Here is a 17,363-nt window from a genome sequence, read left to right as displayed (position 1 = left end):
TGTTCTTGTGAAACCTGCAGATTTCTGTTATTGTTCCGGCACCCAGGACGGCCAGGGCTTGGCCGAGCAGGGAGTTATTGAAATGAAAGACCACTTTAATTGAACTTCAAACTATCGTTATTTTTTTTAACATTTTAAAAATACAATTCAAATTTATTACTTGTGCTAAATGATTTTGGAATTTTATTTCATGCCACAGTATATGTTATATACAACCAAATGGAAAATATATCTGAAAAGGGGGAAAATATATATGAAAAGGGGGAAAATGGGGGCTTTCACACAAACTGCTAAAAAGGAACCAATACGAGTAATAAACATGGTGTTTTAATTGTATAAAAAGCACTGTAACAATAAAATATATAACCAAAAAATCTATAATATCTGTGCATAAAACAAGAGACACAAGCTGTGGGGCTCCCATACAGGCTAGGAAGGTAGCCCCTCTTCTTAGGAAACAAACCTAGCTTCCTCGGAGCAGGTCCTGGACCCTGGGCAGCATCACAGCCTCCTGGACTGAAACAGGCTCTTAAGCCGAAGACTCTAGGCCTAGTTGGCCCCTTGTCAGGCCTCATAAGACCCCAGCGAGAGACTGTGTATACTGGGCCAGGCTCTGAATCTTCCATCCAGTCTCTGCCACCAGAATCCTTAGGGTGCCAGGCTGATCGGCCTCTGGCCCTGTCTACCCAGTCACTTTGGCTCTCAGAACACCTAGTAAAGAAAATGCTTGGCACCATGGTGGTGAGAGTAGGAACCAGAGGGTAATAAGAAAGACTGAAGGAGTTCCTAGGGGTGTCTGGGTCAGGAATACCTTTAGGGGCCCAGTCAAGAGAGAAGAGTTTATCACAGGGTGCCAGGAATCCTATGTCCAAGCTCCTAGAATGCCCAGGACTGAAAATCAAAGGCACTGACTTTCCCAGGGAGCCCACTTCAGCTTCCCGCTTGGCAGCTGAGGACAGAGTTTCTGCTAACAGAAGAGCTACTGGCCCCTCCTGGGGCAGTGACCAGCACCATCTGTTGACAGGGCAGTCAGGGAAAGAAGAGGGGCCCTAACACTTTCTAATCAGGATAAATCCCTCTTTACTAGCTAAAGACCCTCTCCCTCCAGAGGGCCCTGTCTGCACTGCAGGATAGGCATCCCATGTCCAATCTTCTCACCACTCAGGAGGAGCGAGGCCCCAGAAACCCCTGTGACACAGTAAATCCACTTTTTCTGACAATGTCAGTCCCTCAAGCCAACACTGCAGGCGACTTCGGGTATTTACACAAGATTCCCCGTGTTGGAAACTGTAGAATCGTATAGGTGAAGGCGGAGTGGCCTGTGGTCATGTGATATTACCTACTTCATTAATATCCCCTGAGAGAGGGGCAGTCCAGCACAGAGTCAGCAGGCCTGAGTCTTGCTCTGTGACTGCTGAGCAAGCCACCTCTCCTCTCTGGGCCTCAGGAAATAAATGGGTTGAAAGTTAATGATTTCTCAGTTCCCTCTAGGCATGAAGGTAGACTTGGAACCTGGGGGGAAAACCTAAAAAGCTGGAAGGAGAGTGCTCACCTCAAAAGCAACTTCAGAAACCAGTTTAAAAAAAAAAAAGAACCAGTAAAACCTTAAACTCGTGAAAAAGCACTGACCCTGGCGTCCTGACCAGCAGGACAAGGGCTGAACCCAAAGGGCCCAAGCTCAGGGTCTGTCCTGGTCCTTGCGTTCTGGCTGGTTCTCCTGGGCCCTCTGCAGCCAGGCCCGCCTCAGCTCCATAATCTCCCGGCCGTACCACTCATGCAGGGTAGAGAAGCAGGAGGTCTCAGGGGACACGGGGCTCTGCCCCCTGCCTAGGAGGAGGCTGGCAGGGCCCTGCAGCTCCCACTCGGCCAAGGCCAAGCCCCGCCCTGCTGTCCGGCTGCCCCCTTCTTCCACCAAGCCCATTGGGCTGCAATCTCTGGGGAGGGAGTGGCCGTTCTCCAGGCTAGGAGACCAGCGGTCAGGAGCCGGGGGCTTGCAGCGGCTGGAAACGGCCTTCCAGGATGAGCAGCGGTGCAGGTCCAGGCTTTGGCGGGCTTCACGCAACTGGCTCTCCAGCTCACGCACCACCAGGCGCATATAGCCAAAGCTTGCCCGAGACAGCGCCTTCACCCAGGCCTCCTGGGCCGCCGGCCCATCCGCTGCGAGCAGGTGTGGGCGCACCCCAGGAGCGTTGAAGCGGATGGCGAAGGCAAACTCTTCAGGCACGGGAGCCTCGGCCAGCTCCACCGTGCAGCCCTCCAGCACCACCAGGCTCAGGGGGGCCCGGCCCTCTCGACTCTCAAAGGAGAACAGCAGGTTGCCCTTGAGGACAAACCAGCACCTTCGGCCAGCGCCACTGGGGGTGGGTGGCATCCCTGCACCTCCCCAGGTGCGCAGGAAGCCTGTGTGGTCTGCCGGGGAATCGCTCAGCGCATAGTGGGCCACACTCCTCTCGTTCAGCTTCATGGCTCCCATGAGAACTGTGAGATGACAGAGGCGAACAGCGATCAGGGAGGGAGGCAGCTCTTGCGCCCCGTGGGAAAAAGAGTACTGGCTCTGGAGGAGATCTGGGCCCGAGCCCTGTGGCCTCTTCTTACTTTCTGTGCCCTGAGATTCTCAGTGTCTCCATCTGTGAAATGGGCTAGTCTCCCTGCCTTTGCTCTCAAAGGGTTGTGAGGATCATGCAAAAAAAAAAAAAAAAATTGGTTATCAGAGGACTCAGAGAAAAGGAAAATGTCATTTGTGTCAGACCAGGAAGTATGGCAGGGCTGTGAACAGCTTTTTAAAACCCAAAGAAAAAGGCATTAGCTGGGCTGAAATGGACCCCAAACTCATAAAAAACATTTTGCTTACGTCACTCCTTAATCTGAGGGCCCCTTAGCTCCAACCCTGAAGCCAAACATCCAGGGTTTCCATGGGCTCTGTGGGTCCCTGCTGGCCTCTCATTTGTTAATGGCACAGTTGTCCTTTAGCAGACTGCAGGGTCAGATAGGGCTGGGGTGGGGCAGGCCTGCCTCGTTCCTCAATCAGTGTGGGTTCAGATAGGGACCTTCTCAGTAAACAAGTACAGACACAGGGCGTGGTGTAGGATCAACCTCCACTACCGAGTGTTGGTGCCCCATACTTGTGTGCTAAGTCACTTCAATTGTGTCCGACTCTTTGTGACTCCATGGACTGTAACCCGCCAGGCTCCTCTGTCTATGGGATTCTCCAGGCAAGAATACTGGAGTGGGTTGCCATTTCCTTCTCCAGGGGATCTTCCCGACCCAGGAATCGAACACAGATCTCCCATGTTGCAGGCAGATTCTTTACCATATGAGCCACCAGGGAACCCACACAAATGTCATATAATCCAACTGTTCTCCTGACTCAGAAAACTGAGCCCAGAACAGTGAAGGTGAACTTTCCAGGATCATGTGGCCAGTGAGAAGCAGAGCTTGGTCTTCTGATTCCCTCACCTCTTTGGGGGGCAAGTCCTGGCAGTGACCCACTTACCAGCAGAGCTCCGTGGGCAGGGGTGGGGGCCTCTCTTGTCTAGCCACACAGCTCAGCCCTTTGACCACGTGGTTTCCAGGACACCTGCAAAAGAATTCTCAAACCCAGTCAATCCATCCTAAAGGATGAAAACTCCTACTCAACCTCGGGCCAAATGAAACCACCACCTCCTCCAGGAAGCCTTCCCTGGCCCCTGATAATCTACAGCCCTGCCCCAAACACACACAAACACACACACACACACACACACACACAGAGGTCCACCCAGGCCCTGCACTTATGAGCAGTTTAAGGATCTGAGTCCCATTGTCCTGATCATCACTCTTTGGACCTCAGCTCCCTGCCCTCTAAGGTTAGGACAGAGTTAAATGCCCACATGGCTTGTTGCTTTTCCATTTTAGCACTTGCCACACAGTTTATCTGTGGTCTTTAAGTAACCTAATCTGAGAGGCCTGCCCTGATCACTATATGTAAGGTGGTCCTGATCAGGAAGGTGGTCAGATCTAAGGTGACCCAACAGCAGCCTTCATTCCACAATGATCTCCTTTGTGTTTACAGCGCTGTCCCCAGCCCCAGAATGTCTAGAACCAACCAACTGGACTTGGTTGCCGGTGGATCCTCCCCAATAACCAGCCCCTTGCAGGGCTTGGGGAGGCTCTCTGAAAGTATTTGTTAAAATAACTGAATACAATAGTGGACAAAATAAAGCCCCTCTCTTCTGGAGCCTACATTTCCTAGGGGGCGGCACACTGTAAAAAAAAAAAAGGACAAAGATAAATAATAATTAGTGTCTTTTAAAATCAATTAAATAACGTGAAGACCCGCCTTGATAAGGGCTATGGAGAGAAGCAAGCAGGGTCCTGAGATGGGGGCGGGGCCGGTCTCCGATGGTGGTCGGAGGAGAAGGAAGAGAAAAACACAGATGGTTGGTTCCTTGAGCAGTGGCCTCACCTCCCGGCCGTCCAGCACTGGGGCGCGAAGAGGAGATCCGGAGCCGACCGAACTGTCTCCCCTCCCCAGGGAAGGGCGTCTCCTCCCCACCCGCTTCCCGGGTTAGCGAGGCCCGCACTTCAACCCCGGCGGGAATCCGCTGCACCACATTTTTCTAGATTCTTTTGTTAGAGGAGCGGCGGGCTGGCGCGTGGGACCCACTGGCCATGGCCACCGCGGGGGGTGGTGGTGGTGTCTGACCCGCTGTCGCCCGGAAACGGGGTGGCCTCTCCGGGAACTCTGCGGCCAGCGCCGCAGACTCGGGGCGCGGCTGCCGCCTCGGTTTCCCCATCGCGCGGGGAGCGGCCCCGCCACGTCCCCGCGGGCCACGCCTTCCCGGGGCCGCCTCCTCCCGAGCCCGCCGGGCCCGCTCTCACCTCCACGCCCCCGAAGCCCAGGAGCGCGGCCCGCGGGCTGGCCCGGGGCCATTTCGACTCCAGACCCCATGCTTCCGTCCGTCCGGGCCGCTAAACGTGGCCGCGGGAGCCGAGAGACCCCGCCTGGGCGGCTCGAGTTTCCGCCCTCACCCCTCCCCGCCCTCGACTCACTAGGCTCCGCGATCCACGCCAGAGGGAAACTGAGGCCCGGCCGGCCGTGCCCGGCTTGAGGCCCAGTGCTGGTCGGCGGTGGGCGGCCTCGAACCCGCAGTCCCACCTCGGGCCATCCGGGGGCCTCGGACCCAGGCCACCTCCCGGGGAACTTCGAGACCTTCTCTTTCCCTCCAGCCCCCCTCTACCCGCCCGGCCCACTTCTCGCACACAGCCAAGTCTGGGACGGCCCAGACGCCTCCTCTGGGCGGGCTCCTATCCAGCCTACGAGGCCCAGCCCAGCTTCCCAGCCACCCAACCCGGCCCCCTGGACTCGGCTGGATCTCCGCTTCGTGGGGGAGACATTATCCGTTTCTGCTCCCTTCACTCATGCCAGCCTGCAACCCATCTTCAGCGCCCAGGCTCTGCCTGGGGTCAGTGGACAGCTAGGCCTGCGGTCGAAGGACGCAGGGGTGCACAACCAAACACGGGGGAGGCTTTCCTGACAGCCCTGGGAGGCTGGTGAGCTCAGAACATCTGCCCATGAACTTGATGGTTGTCACCTCGGAGAGTTCTGGCCCTGGCAGTTCCTGCAAGAACACTCCTCCTTCCCAGCCCTACCCCGAGGCTCTTAACTCCTTCACATTATTTAGGCCTCAGCTCCTGTCCCCTCCGCAGCCCTGTCACATCCCTGGTTTGTATTTGTATGATAGCACTAACCGCTTATAAAAAAAAACTTCCCTACATTCATGCTTTTATTTCCTGTTTATTATCTGTCTCTCCCACTAACTTTTATTCAGTTACTAATAGACACCATAATAAATGAGTTAGGAGGCAATAAGTTCTGTAGAAAATATAGAGCTGGGGCAAGGAGTCTGGGAATGGGGGGTGGGGGGGGTAGGAAGGTTTCAGTTTTAAATAGAATGGTCACAGTAGGCCTCACGGAGAAGGTGATATTTGAGAAATAATTGAAGGAAATGAGGGAGCCGGTCATGCCAGAATCGAGAGGGAGAGTATTCCAGGCAGAGGGAACGTTCCAGTGCAATGGCTCTGAGACCTGCTGTGTTTGAGGAACTGCAAGGAGACCTGTGTGTGTGTGTGTGTGTGTGTGTGTGTGTGTGTGTGTGTTGGGGAGTGGCAGGAGCAGCAGGATATAGGGTTAGAATGTGTGGGGTGGGGCTTTGTAAATCTGTGAGGGTTGCTACTCCAGACTGAAATGAACAACCATCACCAGGTCTTCAGTGAGGTTTGTTGTTGTTTTTTTTTTAAAATAATAATTTATTTATTGTGCTCTATCTTCATCGCTGCCCAGGCTTGTCTCTAGTTACGGGGAGCGGGAGCTACTCTCTAGTTGGAGTGTGCAGGCTTCTCATCACCGTGGCTTCTCCTTGATGAGCACCTGCTCTAGGGTGAGAAGGCTTCAGTAGTTGCGGCCCCTGGGCTCAGTAGTTCAATTCCCAGGCTCCAGAGCACAGGCTCAATAGTTGTGGCGCCTGGGCTTAGTTGCTGTGCGTCATGTCCAATCTTTCTGGACCACGGATCAAACCCATGTCTCCTGCATTGGCAGGGAGATTCTTTACCACTGAATCTGAATTCTTCACCTCTTCCCTTCACCAGGGAAGCCTTCGAGTGAGGTCTTGAGCTATGTTTTAAAAGATTTCTCTGGCTGCTAAGAAGAAAAAAATATGAGTGGAAACAGACCAGTGAGGAGAATGCTGGAGTAATCCAGGCAAGATGTGATGGGGGCTGGGAGAGTAGAGATGGCCAAATTCAGGTTGGTTTGTTTATTTTTTTGGACGCACTGCGTGGGCATGCAGCATCTTCCTTCCCCAGCCAAGTATGGAACCAGCGCCCCCTGCGGTGGAAGTACGGAGTCTTAACCACTGGACCGCGGGGAAATTCCTCAGCATGGCGGGGCGGGGGGTGTGTGAGGGCTCAGCATGGCGTTTGAAGGTGGAGAGTACTAGGTTTGCAGAGACTGGACGTAGGGAGTGAGGGGAAGAGGAGCCAAGGAGAACTCGAACGTTTTGGCCTGAGCATCTGGAAGGAAAGTTGCCATTAACCTGAAATATGAAAGTGGCAGGTGTTTGGAGCCAGTTCTGTTTGAGATGCCTTTGACCATCCAAGTGAAGGTGCCAAGAATAAAGTGTTTGGTATCTAGTCGTTGCTCAATAGGTATGCGATGAATGAAAGAGGAAAGAATGCAGAGTGTCTGGATGAGCATAACGGGTGGCCCAAGTGTCAGGCAGGGAAGGAGAGTCTCCCGGCTTTAAAAAGCGGTTCGTAGCGCCTATTCATCTTCCACTACCGTTTCTGAGCGGTTTACTAAGGGCCCTACTCCAGGGCATGGTCTCATTTTTCTTTAAAAAAGCCCTCAGCAAGTATCCACACCACAGCTATTAAATGAGCATCGACAGTGCCCTATCCAGAAGACTCTTGAGTGTCCCTTGGACTGCAAGGAGATCCATCCAGTCCATCCTAAAGGAAATCAGTCCGGAATATTCTTTGGAAGGACTGATGCTGAAGCTGAAACTCCAAAACTTTGGCCACCTGATGCGAAGAACTGACTCACTGGAAAAGACCCTGATGCTGGGAAAGACTGAAGGCGGGAGGAGAAGGGGACGACAGAGGATGAGATGGTTGGATGGCATCACCGACTCAATGGACATGAGTTTGAGTAAACTCCGGGAGTTGGTGATGGACAGGGAGGCCTGGCGTGCTGCAGTCCATGGGGTCGCAAAGAGTCGGACACGACTGAGCGACTGAACTGAACTGAATCCTCGCCTTAAGGACCCGGCAGAAGTGAAAGGACTAGCTCGGCGGAGATGGGGAGTCCGTGCGGTGGGCGCGTGCCTGCCTCGGGAGCGCGCAGAGCCGGAGCTCGAAGGAGGAGGGGCTTTGGGAGGTTCCGAGGGCTTGCTGGGCCCGTGTAGGGCGGGGCAGGACGTTGCTAGGGGGATTCTGATAGGTTCCGCCGGGAAGGTTTGCCTCCGTCAGGCCCCGCCCCGCTGGAACGCGGTAAACGAATCAGGTGACTGCGGCGGTAGTCTACTCGGGAGGCCGCACCAGGCGGCGGCTCTGATGGCAGCGGAAGAGTCGGTGAGCCGCTGAGGATGGGCGACTCTGGGTGGGATCCCAGAGCTGGGGCGCTGGGCCTGCGGTCTTTGGGGGCGGGGGCGGCATCCCAGCCCCGGTGGGAGTCCAGAGGCCTGGCCCCCAGCCCGCCACCTTCGTTCTTCCTGGGCGTCCTCAAATCTGTCGCTGCCTCTCTGACCCTAGCCTGGCAGAAGGTCGCTCTTGGGCACTCGGGGTTCCCAGCACGGCAGAGGAGGTGCGGTCTAACGTCCACGATACCTTGTTTAGTATTTCCGATGGAAGAACCCAGGCTCGAGGAAGTGATGGCTGGGGGGGAGAGACTGGGGCCTGTGAGGGCGGCTTGGGCACCCAGTGTGGGATCCACACCCAAAGTTAAGGGCAGCAGGGCTAGCCAGGCAGGAGGGACCCCAGTGCTTTTATTTCTTTTTTTTTTCAGTGCGTTTCTAACGTTTCTTAGCTTCCAAATCCCGACATACGGAAGCTGGTAAAAGCGGAGCAAATCTGGTCGGGTCCTGAGACCGCTGAGTCCAGAGCAATGTTGCTGAAGACAGGTACCTACACGGACGGGGGGGAGGGGGTGGCTTTGGGAGGGTAAGGGACCACTTGGGGGTGGGGGCTGCCTGGAGGAAGTTCCAGTCCTGTGGTTTCTGGGCCTCGTTCCCTTATGTGGGCATATGGGGAGACATGTCCCTCTCTTATTCTTGGAGGTGGGCTGGGAAAGGAGGAGATCCTTCCCACGCAAGACATCAGTTCCCCTCCAAAGAGGCCTCTTCTTTGCTCACACCCTCTACCTCACAGCCAGAGGCCCTATCTTCTGTAACATCAAGGTGTGCTGAGAACAACCCTATAAAGTCAGTATAGAAATTCCATTTTACAGATAAGCAAATTAAGGCCCTACAGTGCTGTTCCCACCAGCTGACCTCTTAAGCCCTTCCAAAGCCTCTTAGGTGCCTACAGAGAACCCTGAGCCATGGGTGAGGCTCAGGAGACCTGGAGCCTGGCTACAGTGTCCTGTCAAGTTCTGTGTGAATGGAGTGGGGGGAGCTGGTCAGGATGTAGAAAGGCTGTGACCCCAGGTGTTAGATTTTGGTGATCCCAGCACTGTTGTGGCGACAGCAGGGGGGAATCCAGGCCTCAGACAACGCCCTGCACCTGGCACTGTCCACCCACTCACAGCCCGATGGGAGCCAGCAGTTGCAGGAAGAGCCCATTCCACCTTAAGCTGGAGAGTCTAGTTCCCCGAATGTGGGGGCAGGGGCGGCATACGGATGGGGTGGGGAGAGGACTGGGGCTGTGGGAGCCACTCACAGTCCACCCCCCACTCCCCGCAGTGCTCTTGCTGGCCTTGGTGGCCCAGGTGCTAGTACTGGAGAATGGGCTCCTGCGGAAGCCACCCATGGGCTGGCTGGCCTGGGAACGCTTCCGCTGCAACATCGACTGCAGTGAGGACCCGAAGAACTGCATCAGGTGAGTCAGGTCTGCACCACCTGACAAGAGTGGGGGCAGGGAGGGGGGCTCAGCTCGAAAAGAGGGCAGGGTTAGGGCCCCCGCCCCATCCGAGAGGAAGCAACCGGAGGTAACTTTTGAGACATCTGACACTCAGCCTCATGACCAGCGTGGGGGCATCTGTGGTGACTTCAGTCAAGCCTGTAGGGGACCCAGCCCCTGAGATAAGGAAAAGGAGATCATGGTTAAGGGTCGGGTCTGACCCCACGTGCTTCCCACTGGTCCAGTCTTGCTTCTTGGCCTGGAAGCCAAATCACCCCTTTTGCTCCACCCTGCTTATGGCTCAGGACGTAACCCTTGGTTGCCTGGCTTAGTCTTCAGCTTGACAGCAAAGGCCATGGTACTTACAGACTGGATCCACACTCAGAGTATCTAAGAAATTTGAAATGCTCTGAGGAAGCAGGGTGGGGTTAGGGCGAGGCCCACGCTGGGCCACTGAGCAGCCCTCTCCCCTGCCCCTCGCCAGCGAGCAGCTCTTCATGGAGATGGCTGACCGGCTGGTGCAGGATGGATGGCGGGACCTGGGCTACGTATACCTTAACATCGATGACTGCTGGATTGGTGGACGTGATGCCAAGGGCAACCTGGTGCCGGATCGCAAGCGCTTCCCCCATGGCATTGCCTTCCTGGCTGACTATGTGAGCCCTCCACCTCAGCCCTGCCCTGCCCGTTGGCCTGTGGGCCAGACCACTCTTTCCACCCCCTCCTACTTAGGGCTCATTTCTATAATCCCTGCCTGAGAACAAACAGTCTAGTGGAGGAAATAGATAGGTGAACAGGTAGTTGTGAGCCACGGTCGTGGGCAAGAGCAAGGAAGGACCTCTTATTCAGCCTGGGATTTCAGGAAAGTTCTCCGGAGGAGGCTGATCCCAGAGAGGGCATTCAAGGCAGAGGGGATGGCAGGAGGAAATGCCTAGAGGCCAGAGACAGCCCATGCAAGGTGTGTGTGTAGGAGGGAGGGGAAAGGTCATGGTGGCAGAGGCGAGGCCAGGCCAGAAAGCTGGGACCCTTCCCTCCGGGCTTTCGGGAGCCACTGAAGGTTGTAATGGGGCCTGGTCAGCTGTGCCTGTGAGTGGTTCCCTGAGGTATCCACTGTGTTCTCAACCCCTGCCCGCCCCAGGCTCACTCCCTGGGCCTGAAGCTGGGCATCTATGAGGACTTGGGCAACTTCACCTGCATGGGTTACCCGGGCACGACGCTAGACAAGGTGGTGCAGGATGCACAAACCTTCGCCGAGTGGAAAGTGGACATGCTGAAGCTGGATGGCTGCTACTCAAGCCCCAAGGAGCGGGCCGAGGGTGGGTCCCGCAGCTGGCTGGAAGCCATTAGGTAGACAGGGAGGGGTGGCCGTGGAAGGTCCCTCAGTGCCCGTCTGTATGGCCCCTAGTGGGTAGCGTTTCCCAGTTCCTCTCCCTTAGGGCCTAGGGGTATCTTGGCTCCCAGAGGGCTGGTGCTTTGCTCCACCCAGGGTGTGTTTGCAGCTCTGGGTACAGGGGAGGCACCTCCTCTTTTGAGCATTAGTGTCCTCATGTGTGGGGGGAGGTTTGAGCTGAGGCCTGATATCACCTTGGGTCTCTTCATCCTAAAACGTGGTGGTTGGATTTCCCCAGGGTACCCCAAGATGGCTGCTGCCCTGAATGCCACAGGCCGCCCTATCGCCTTCTCCTGCAGTTGGCCAGCCTACGAAGGTGGCCTCCCCCCAAAGGTGAGCCATTCTCCACACCTGGCAGTGCCCCCTCAGTACCCAGGCCTTCTTGCCTTCTGTGCAGCCAGAGCTGCTCTCATCTTAGTTGCTCACATGCTGATTTGTAGGAGGGTCATAAATACCTGAGGGGCCAGAGCCAGCCTAGGGTCTTAGAAGAGACAGTTGTCAGGTGGGCTGAAGGGCATGGGAGCCGTGGGTCAGGTGCTAACATGGCACCCCTGCAAGCAGTCAGAATCCTGGGTGGTACTGAGTGGGCTTGGAGGGCCAGAAGACTGGTGAAGCCAGGCAGGTGGGGCCTAGCCTTTGAAAGGCCTCGTGGGCACCTTGCCAGGGGCCCCTCAGCATGTGGGATGCTAGAAAGGGTGGAATCAATCATGCAGACTGAAGGAAGAACCCTGGTGGAGGGTGAGACTCTCCCTGAGAGAACACAGGGGTGGCGTGTGGGAGGAAGGCTATGGGTAGGTACCCCAGCCCAGGTCTATACCCTGGGCTTAGTCCCCACTGGCCTGAGAGGGAAGGGTCGGTTTCTGGCAAGCAGCATGCCTGGAGGGGAGGCCTGGGCAGCCCCAGAGGAGGAGCGCTCCCTCTGAGGCCCTTCCTCATCCTGAGCAGGCTCACAGGCTGATCTCTTCCCCCTTCCCACCCTCTGTGTCTCCTGCTGAGGCTCCCCGGCCCCTGGACAGGCCTCCAGGCCACAGAGTGTGACGCTGGCCCGGGACTCTCTGCCTGCCCCCAAATCCAGGTGAACTATACCCTGCTGGCGGACATCTGCAACCTCTGGCGCAACTTCTATGACATCCAGGACTCCTGGAGGAGCGTGCTGTCCATCCTGGACTGGTTTGTGATCCACCAGGACGTGCTGCAGCCAGTGGCCGGCCCAGGGCACTGGAACGACCCAGACATGGTACCAGCATGGAGGGGGCTGGCCTGAGGCCCATGGCCCCATGCTGTTTTCCTGGATGCTCTTTGCCAGGCTCTAGCTCGGCACCTCTGAAGCGTGTCCTTGAACCACCATGTGGGACACGCTGTGGGAGCTTGCTTACCATTCTTTCCCAGGGCCCCACCCCCACCTCTTGGATCAGAATGTTCAGGGAGGGCCTCGGAATGCCCATTGTTAACAGTCTTCCCAGATGGTTCTGATGTTTTCTGAAACTTGAGAACTTGGTCTGGAGTGACTCTGGTGCATCATCCCTCCGTAGGGTGGAGAGCACCATGAGCCCCCACTCTCCTGTCATTCCCTCCCTAGACTGGCTTTGCCAGGTCTGCCTCTGAGCCCCCTCTCAACACTCTGTGCTGTTCCCTCCACAGGCAGAACTGACCCCTCATACCTACCTCACTCATAGCCCTGACCACTTAAATTCCCTTGCAATTTCTCCTACAGTTTTATAGCTGTCTCTTCACTTAGTCACCAAGTATTTACCCCCAGTGATGGTTACAATAATTACAAATACTAGGCCAGGTGAGGGTGAGAAATGGACCTGCTTGATAGAGTTTGAGCTCTAGCTCTGCCACTTACCTTGGGCACTTGACTTCATTTTTTCTGTGCCTCAGCTTTGTCATTTGGAAAATTGAAATAATAGTAGCTCCCGTAATGAGATTGTTTTGAGGGTTAAAAGGATGACCCTTTATTTTAATTTTTCTAGGCCAGTGTATGTTATTGTAAACAGGACTCAGCTCCCCAGGGGTTAGGGAGGAGCTGACCTTCATTGACCTACTAAGCGCTAGGCCCAAGGCCAAGTACTTTTATTTTCTGGTCATGCCACATGGCATGGAGAATCTTAGTTCTCCGCCCAGGGATTGAACCCGTGCCCCCTGCAGTGGAAGCGTGGAGTCTTAACCACTGACCACCAGGGAAGTCCCCAAACGGATGGTCCTTTAAATGCTTGGCACTGTTTGGCACATATGCAGTGTGTAACTAAATTGGTCTCATTAATTACAGTGTTGAGTTAGCAATAATCGTTTGTGTCCTGTAGGTATACTGGTTGCCCTGGGGTCAGGAGTGCCCATTGGTGCAGTCAGCTATCTTTAGGGCAGGTGGGTAGCTAATGGCAGGAGCAGACACTGTTCAGGTCTGACTTCGTACCACCCTGGCTGTATTTCTTCCATGTTCCAGTTTATAAATGCCTTCGGCAGTAGGATTTATTGGATCCTTTCAACAACCTGTGACATGGGCAGAGCATATTATCACCCCTACACTCTGGGTGGAAAAAAAAAAAGACAATGAGGCTCTGAAAAGTGGTGTGACCCACCCCAAAGCCACAGTTCCAGGGAATGATATTGGCAGAACTAGGGCCCACACCTGGCCATCCTCCCCATCTCTATCTTGTCTTGCTACAAACATTTAGGGTTGGTCCCCATGCCCACCGCCCTGTAGAAGGCAGAGCTGAGCACTCCTCTCTCCTGCCCCCAGTTGCTCATCGGGAACTTTGGCCTCAGCTTCGATCAAGCCCAAGCCCAGATGGCCCTGTGGACGGTGCTGGCGGCCCCCCTGTTCATGTCCACAGACCTGCGTACCATCTCCGCCCAGAACATGGACATCCTACAGAATCCACTCATGATCAAAATCAACCAGGATCCTTTAGGCATCCAGGGACGCAGGATTCTCAGGGTACTGGGGTATGGGGGCAGGGAAGGGGGGAGGCTGAGAGACTGGGCTTCCCTGAAAACAAGGCTGCAAGCCGGAGGTTAAGTGGTCGGGACGAGGGTCTCTGAAATCCACTCAGTCCCTCCTGGTTGCTTTCAGTCAGAGGCTCTACTGGCAGCTGCTCTGACTGTCCCCTACTTACCGGGGTAATAGCAGGGCCAGAGCAGGACAGCTCATGGGACTGGGGGAAGGGAGACATCACCACAAACGCACACGGGAACAGCGTGGCCCCCTGGTTTGGAAGTATTAATACAAGACGTCCGCACAAGTCTGTGATGTATGGCAGAGAACTGGGGCTTGCCTTCAGAGTTTAGGACTTGCTTGAACCAAGGAGTATAACTAAGTACTAGTAGTAGCGTTTACTAGTTCTTGAGCACCTGCTGTGTGCTAGGCATTCTAGATACATTTTCTCAGAGGGTAGATGCTCCTTCCTGGTTTTACAAATGAGGAAACTTAAACTTGAAGAGTCTCAGTGACTTTGCCCCAAGGCCACACAGTTGGTAAGTGGCACAACAGGACTAGAGGCCGGCAGTGTCGCCTCAAAGCTTGTGCTCTCTGCGGAGAACCCTTGCTCCTCTAGTGAAAAGGAATCTCCACCACTCTGGAAGCCACCCGTTGACCCGGTGATGCCCAGAGGAGGCATCTGATCCTGCAGAGGGGCTTGACAGTGGAGCCAGGCCCGGAGACCTTCTGGAGGATGGGGCCGCACCCTCCTGGCTCCTCGGGGCAGAGCTCGTCATTCCCACTGGACGGTGCCTTCCGGTCTAGTGCCAGGGGCTGTCCACGGTGTCCCTCCTGTTACCCTGTGAGCTCTCTGACGTTAGGACCTCAGGCAGCATTTGTCACGTCCAAACAGGGGGCCTGACACAGAGGAAGTGTCCAGGAGCGTCTGTTGAGTCAGGGGAGGAAAAGAAAGGGAAAGGAAAGAAGGAAGGAAGAAGGGAAGAAAGAAAGAATGGAGGAAGGAAGGTGGAGTTAGAGGAGTTGGTGCTGGAGGGCTGTGTTTTTCCTCTAAGCTTCTGTGGGCTGGCGGGACCCAGAGCTCAAGGGAGGGTTGGGAAGGGGGCTTCGGGGCCTGATGCACAGGGGCCCCAGCCAGTTAGCCATCTTCCGTGCCCAGGAGAAATCCCACATTGAAGTGTACTTGCGGCCCCTGGCCGATGAGGCCAGCGCCATCGTCTTCTTCAGCCGCAGGATGGACATGCCTTATCACTACCATTCCTCCCTCGCCCGCCTGAACTTCAGCAGCTCCAAGGTGTATGAGGTGAGTGCCCTGCTATCTCAGGACTTCGGGCTTCCCTGGGGGCGCTGCTGGGTCCTCACTCACACACCCGCCCCCCTAAGCCGTGGGTCCTCCGGCCGGTGCGGTTCTCTATTCCTGTGTTTTCCAGCTACACAGATGAACTGCTGTGTGTAACAGAGTCCTGCCAGCCCCTGAGGCCGTGGGTTGCCCTCTTCGGTCTTGCTGGCATGTTTCTCTGGTTCTCACTCCTGCCTGTGCTTGGGCACCGCTTGGCTTTGCCAGAGGGGACATGATGGGGGTTCACGCTCCCACTTCTGCAGGGCATACTGGAGGCTCCACACAGGCCAAAGTCCAGGCGTTTACATCCTATGCGGGGTGGGGTGGGGTCTGTGCAGCCATGCTTAGGGTGGCATTGGTGCTGTCCTCCCCCTGCAGGCCCAGGACGTCTACACGGGTGACATCATCAGTGGCCTCCAGGATAAAACCAACTTCACCGTGATCATCAACCCTTCGGGGGTGGTGATGTGGTACCTGTACCCCATCAGGAACCTGTGGACACCCCAGCAGTGAGGGGCTGGGGCCAGTGACAGGCTGTGGCGGCACCACCGAGCCCGGACAGTGGAGGGTCCATGTGCTGAGGGCCAGTGCGGTGGGGTTCTCTGCTTCCCTGGCCTGCTCAGCGACCCGCCCTCATCAGACTCAGGGTGCAAGCTGAGGGCCAGGTCCCGCGCCCTGCCCGAGCGTGAACTCTCCAGGAAACGTCTCGAGAAGATTTCCTGTGGCTTTGTGGGCCTCTACCTTGTCTGCACAGCCCCACAGATACAGCTGAACAGCTCGGTCAGCCTCCCCTGTGGGGACAGGCAGGGACACAAATATCTGTCAGGACACGAGCCTCAGACCTTCTTTTTGTTGACTCTGAAATCAGGAATTTGGGGACTTTTTCTTATAATTAGGAGTGGAGCTCTGACCTCTTGTCAGGAACCCCCACGAATTATGTGATTGACTTTCCTGCCCGGAGAAGGCCTTGCAGGCTCACGTGGCCTGGGAGTGACCTTGGCTCCTTCGGGTCACTAATAAAGCTGTTCTTCTGTCAAGCAGTTGCACCATGGACCTGGGGCCGTGGGTACCTTCAGGTAGGGACTCTGGGGAGCCCGACACAAAGTGCCGGTTTCAGACTTCGCCTCACAGGGAAGACATATGGCATCTTCCGGCCCCTCACCCCACAGTGACCAGCAGACTGTACTTCTGACCATGCCAGGCTTGCCTCCCGCCCCAGGCCATCCCTGCTCCACCCAGCATCATGGTGGTGACAACACAGTGCGGCCGGCTAGTGATGTCCTGGGCCGTCTCCCCCACCCCGTCCAGATGTTACAGGGTCTGCCTGCCACGACGGCCCTCAGCGGCCCCCTCGGCTGCACAGGGAAAGGCCCTGGTCTGCTGAGGGATGCTGCGTTACTGTCTAGGGCGTCTTTCAGGTGCCCTCCCCCTTTCTGACAGGCCTTCAGTCAGTGCGGCCTCAGGCTGGGAGCAGCCAAGGGCAGTGAGCTCCGTCGTTCCCCCACAGGGCCCACACAGCTTGTCCTCTGCCCATCACTGCTCCAACTTCCCCCTTAGTTTCTCCTCTCCTAACATGGCTGAGAGGACTTTCAGATCCCTCAGCTGTGTCCAAAGGAAAGTCCAGGGGCTCCCTTTGTGACCTGAAGTACCTTTTCTGCTCCTCCCCCTAGGGAAAGGGGTATCCAAAGAACAGCTGGTTCTTGACTTCGGTTCCTCGTTGCCAAGCCCTCTCTTTAGCTAAGGCCTCAGGGCGTCTGTCTTCCGTGGTGGCTCTCGTTCCCCTTTGGAAAGGGGCAGCAGACCAGGTGAGGTAGGTGTTCCTTGTGCTTTGGGGCACACACTGGGGCACCCAGGCCTCAGGCTTTGCATGGTCCTCCCTGTGGGAACTCCTCTGGGTGTCTCTCCCATGTTCCCTTCCTCGAGGGTCTGAGGTCCTTATGTTTAGAGTATGGTGGAAAGAACTCACAAATGTGCATTTTGTAGTGTAATTTAAGATCTCTGGAGTCCAGGGTCATCAGAGGAAGCTCCCTTTTCCCAGCTGATGCCTTGAGGCTGTGGGTCACTCAGGAGGACCGACGCCTACTTAGCCCCGGCCTCTGCCC

General features: G+C 55.8%; 2 protein-coding genes across 10 annotated transcripts; one reads left to right on the top strand and one right to left on the bottom strand.

Annotated features, from left to right (window-relative positions):
- Positions 1 to 152: 152 nt before the first annotated feature.
- On the bottom strand, positions 153 to 5,299 carry PHETA2 (PH domain containing endocytic trafficking adaptor 2). Of its 6 annotated transcripts, none has more exons than XM_081587758.1 (3): positions 5,032 to 5,299; positions 3,494 to 3,577; positions 153 to 2,478 (listed from the first exon to the last, which is right to left on the bottom strand). In XM_081587758.1, exon 3 carries the CDS (start codon positions 2,471 to 2,473, stop codon positions 1,679 to 1,681), a length of 795 nt encoding a protein of 264 aa, XP_081443884.1. In that variant the 5' UTR covers positions 2,474 to 2,478; positions 3,494 to 3,577; positions 5,032 to 5,299; the 3' UTR covers positions 153 to 1,678. The 6 variants fall into 6 exon arrangements, with proteins under 6 accessions (XP_081443884.1, XP_081443888.1, XP_081443887.1 ...); XM_081587762.1 differs by having other exon boundaries at positions 153 to 2,659; positions 5,032 to 5,253; XM_081587761.1 differs by lacking the exon at positions 5,032 to 5,299 and adding an exon at positions 4,861 to 4,989 and having other exon boundaries at positions 153 to 2,659.
- A 2,740-nt stretch (positions 5,300 to 8,039) lies between these two features.
- NAGA (alpha-N-acetylgalactosaminidase) lies at positions 8,040 to 16,298 on the top strand. Of its 4 annotated transcripts, none has more exons than XM_081587755.1 (11): positions 8,040 to 8,109; positions 8,290 to 8,341; positions 8,564 to 8,657; positions 9,438 to 9,573; positions 10,079 to 10,250; positions 10,733 to 10,910; positions 11,223 to 11,317; positions 12,060 to 12,221; positions 13,728 to 13,925; positions 15,082 to 15,225; positions 15,640 to 16,298. In XM_081587755.1, exons 3-11 carry the CDS (start codon positions 8,642 to 8,644, stop codon positions 15,772 to 15,774), a joined length of 1,236 nt encoding a protein of 411 aa, XP_081443881.1. In that variant the 5' UTR covers positions 8,040 to 8,109; positions 8,290 to 8,341; positions 8,564 to 8,641; the 3' UTR covers positions 15,775 to 16,298. The 4 variants fall into 4 exon arrangements, with proteins under 4 accessions (XP_081443881.1, XP_081443880.1, XP_081443878.1 ...); XM_081587754.1 differs by having other exon boundaries at positions 8,543 to 8,657; XM_081587752.1 differs by lacking the exon at positions 8,290 to 8,341.
- The last annotated feature ends 1,065 nt before the right edge of the window (positions 16,299 to 17,363 follow it).

The sequence above is a fragment of the Giraffa tippelskirchi genome, chromosome 4 (genome assembly GCF_054371585.1).
Source record: "Giraffa tippelskirchi isolate mGirTip1 chromosome 4, T2T-mGirTip1v1.2.pri, whole genome shotgun sequence".
NCBI lineage: Eukaryota > Metazoa > Chordata > Mammalia > Artiodactyla > Giraffidae > Giraffa > Giraffa tippelskirchi.
The sequence above is the reverse complement of the archived record's forward strand: the minus strand, read 5'-3'. Positions and strand labels throughout refer to the sequence as shown.

Coding starts and splice junctions, on each gene's coding strand:
- NAGA (XM_081587752.1), top strand. Junction 9,574..10,078: donor GACCCGAAGAACTGCATCAG/GTGAGTCAGGTC, acceptor GCCCCTCGCCAG/CGAGCAGCTCTTCATGGAGA. Junction 11,318..12,059: donor AAGGTGGCCTCCCCCCAAAG/GTGAGCCATTCT, acceptor CCCCAAATCCAG/GTGAACTATACCCTGCTGGC.
- PHETA2 (XM_081587758.1), bottom strand. CDS start 2,473: ATGGGAGCCATGAAGCTGAACGAGAGGAGTGTGGCCCACTATGCGCTG.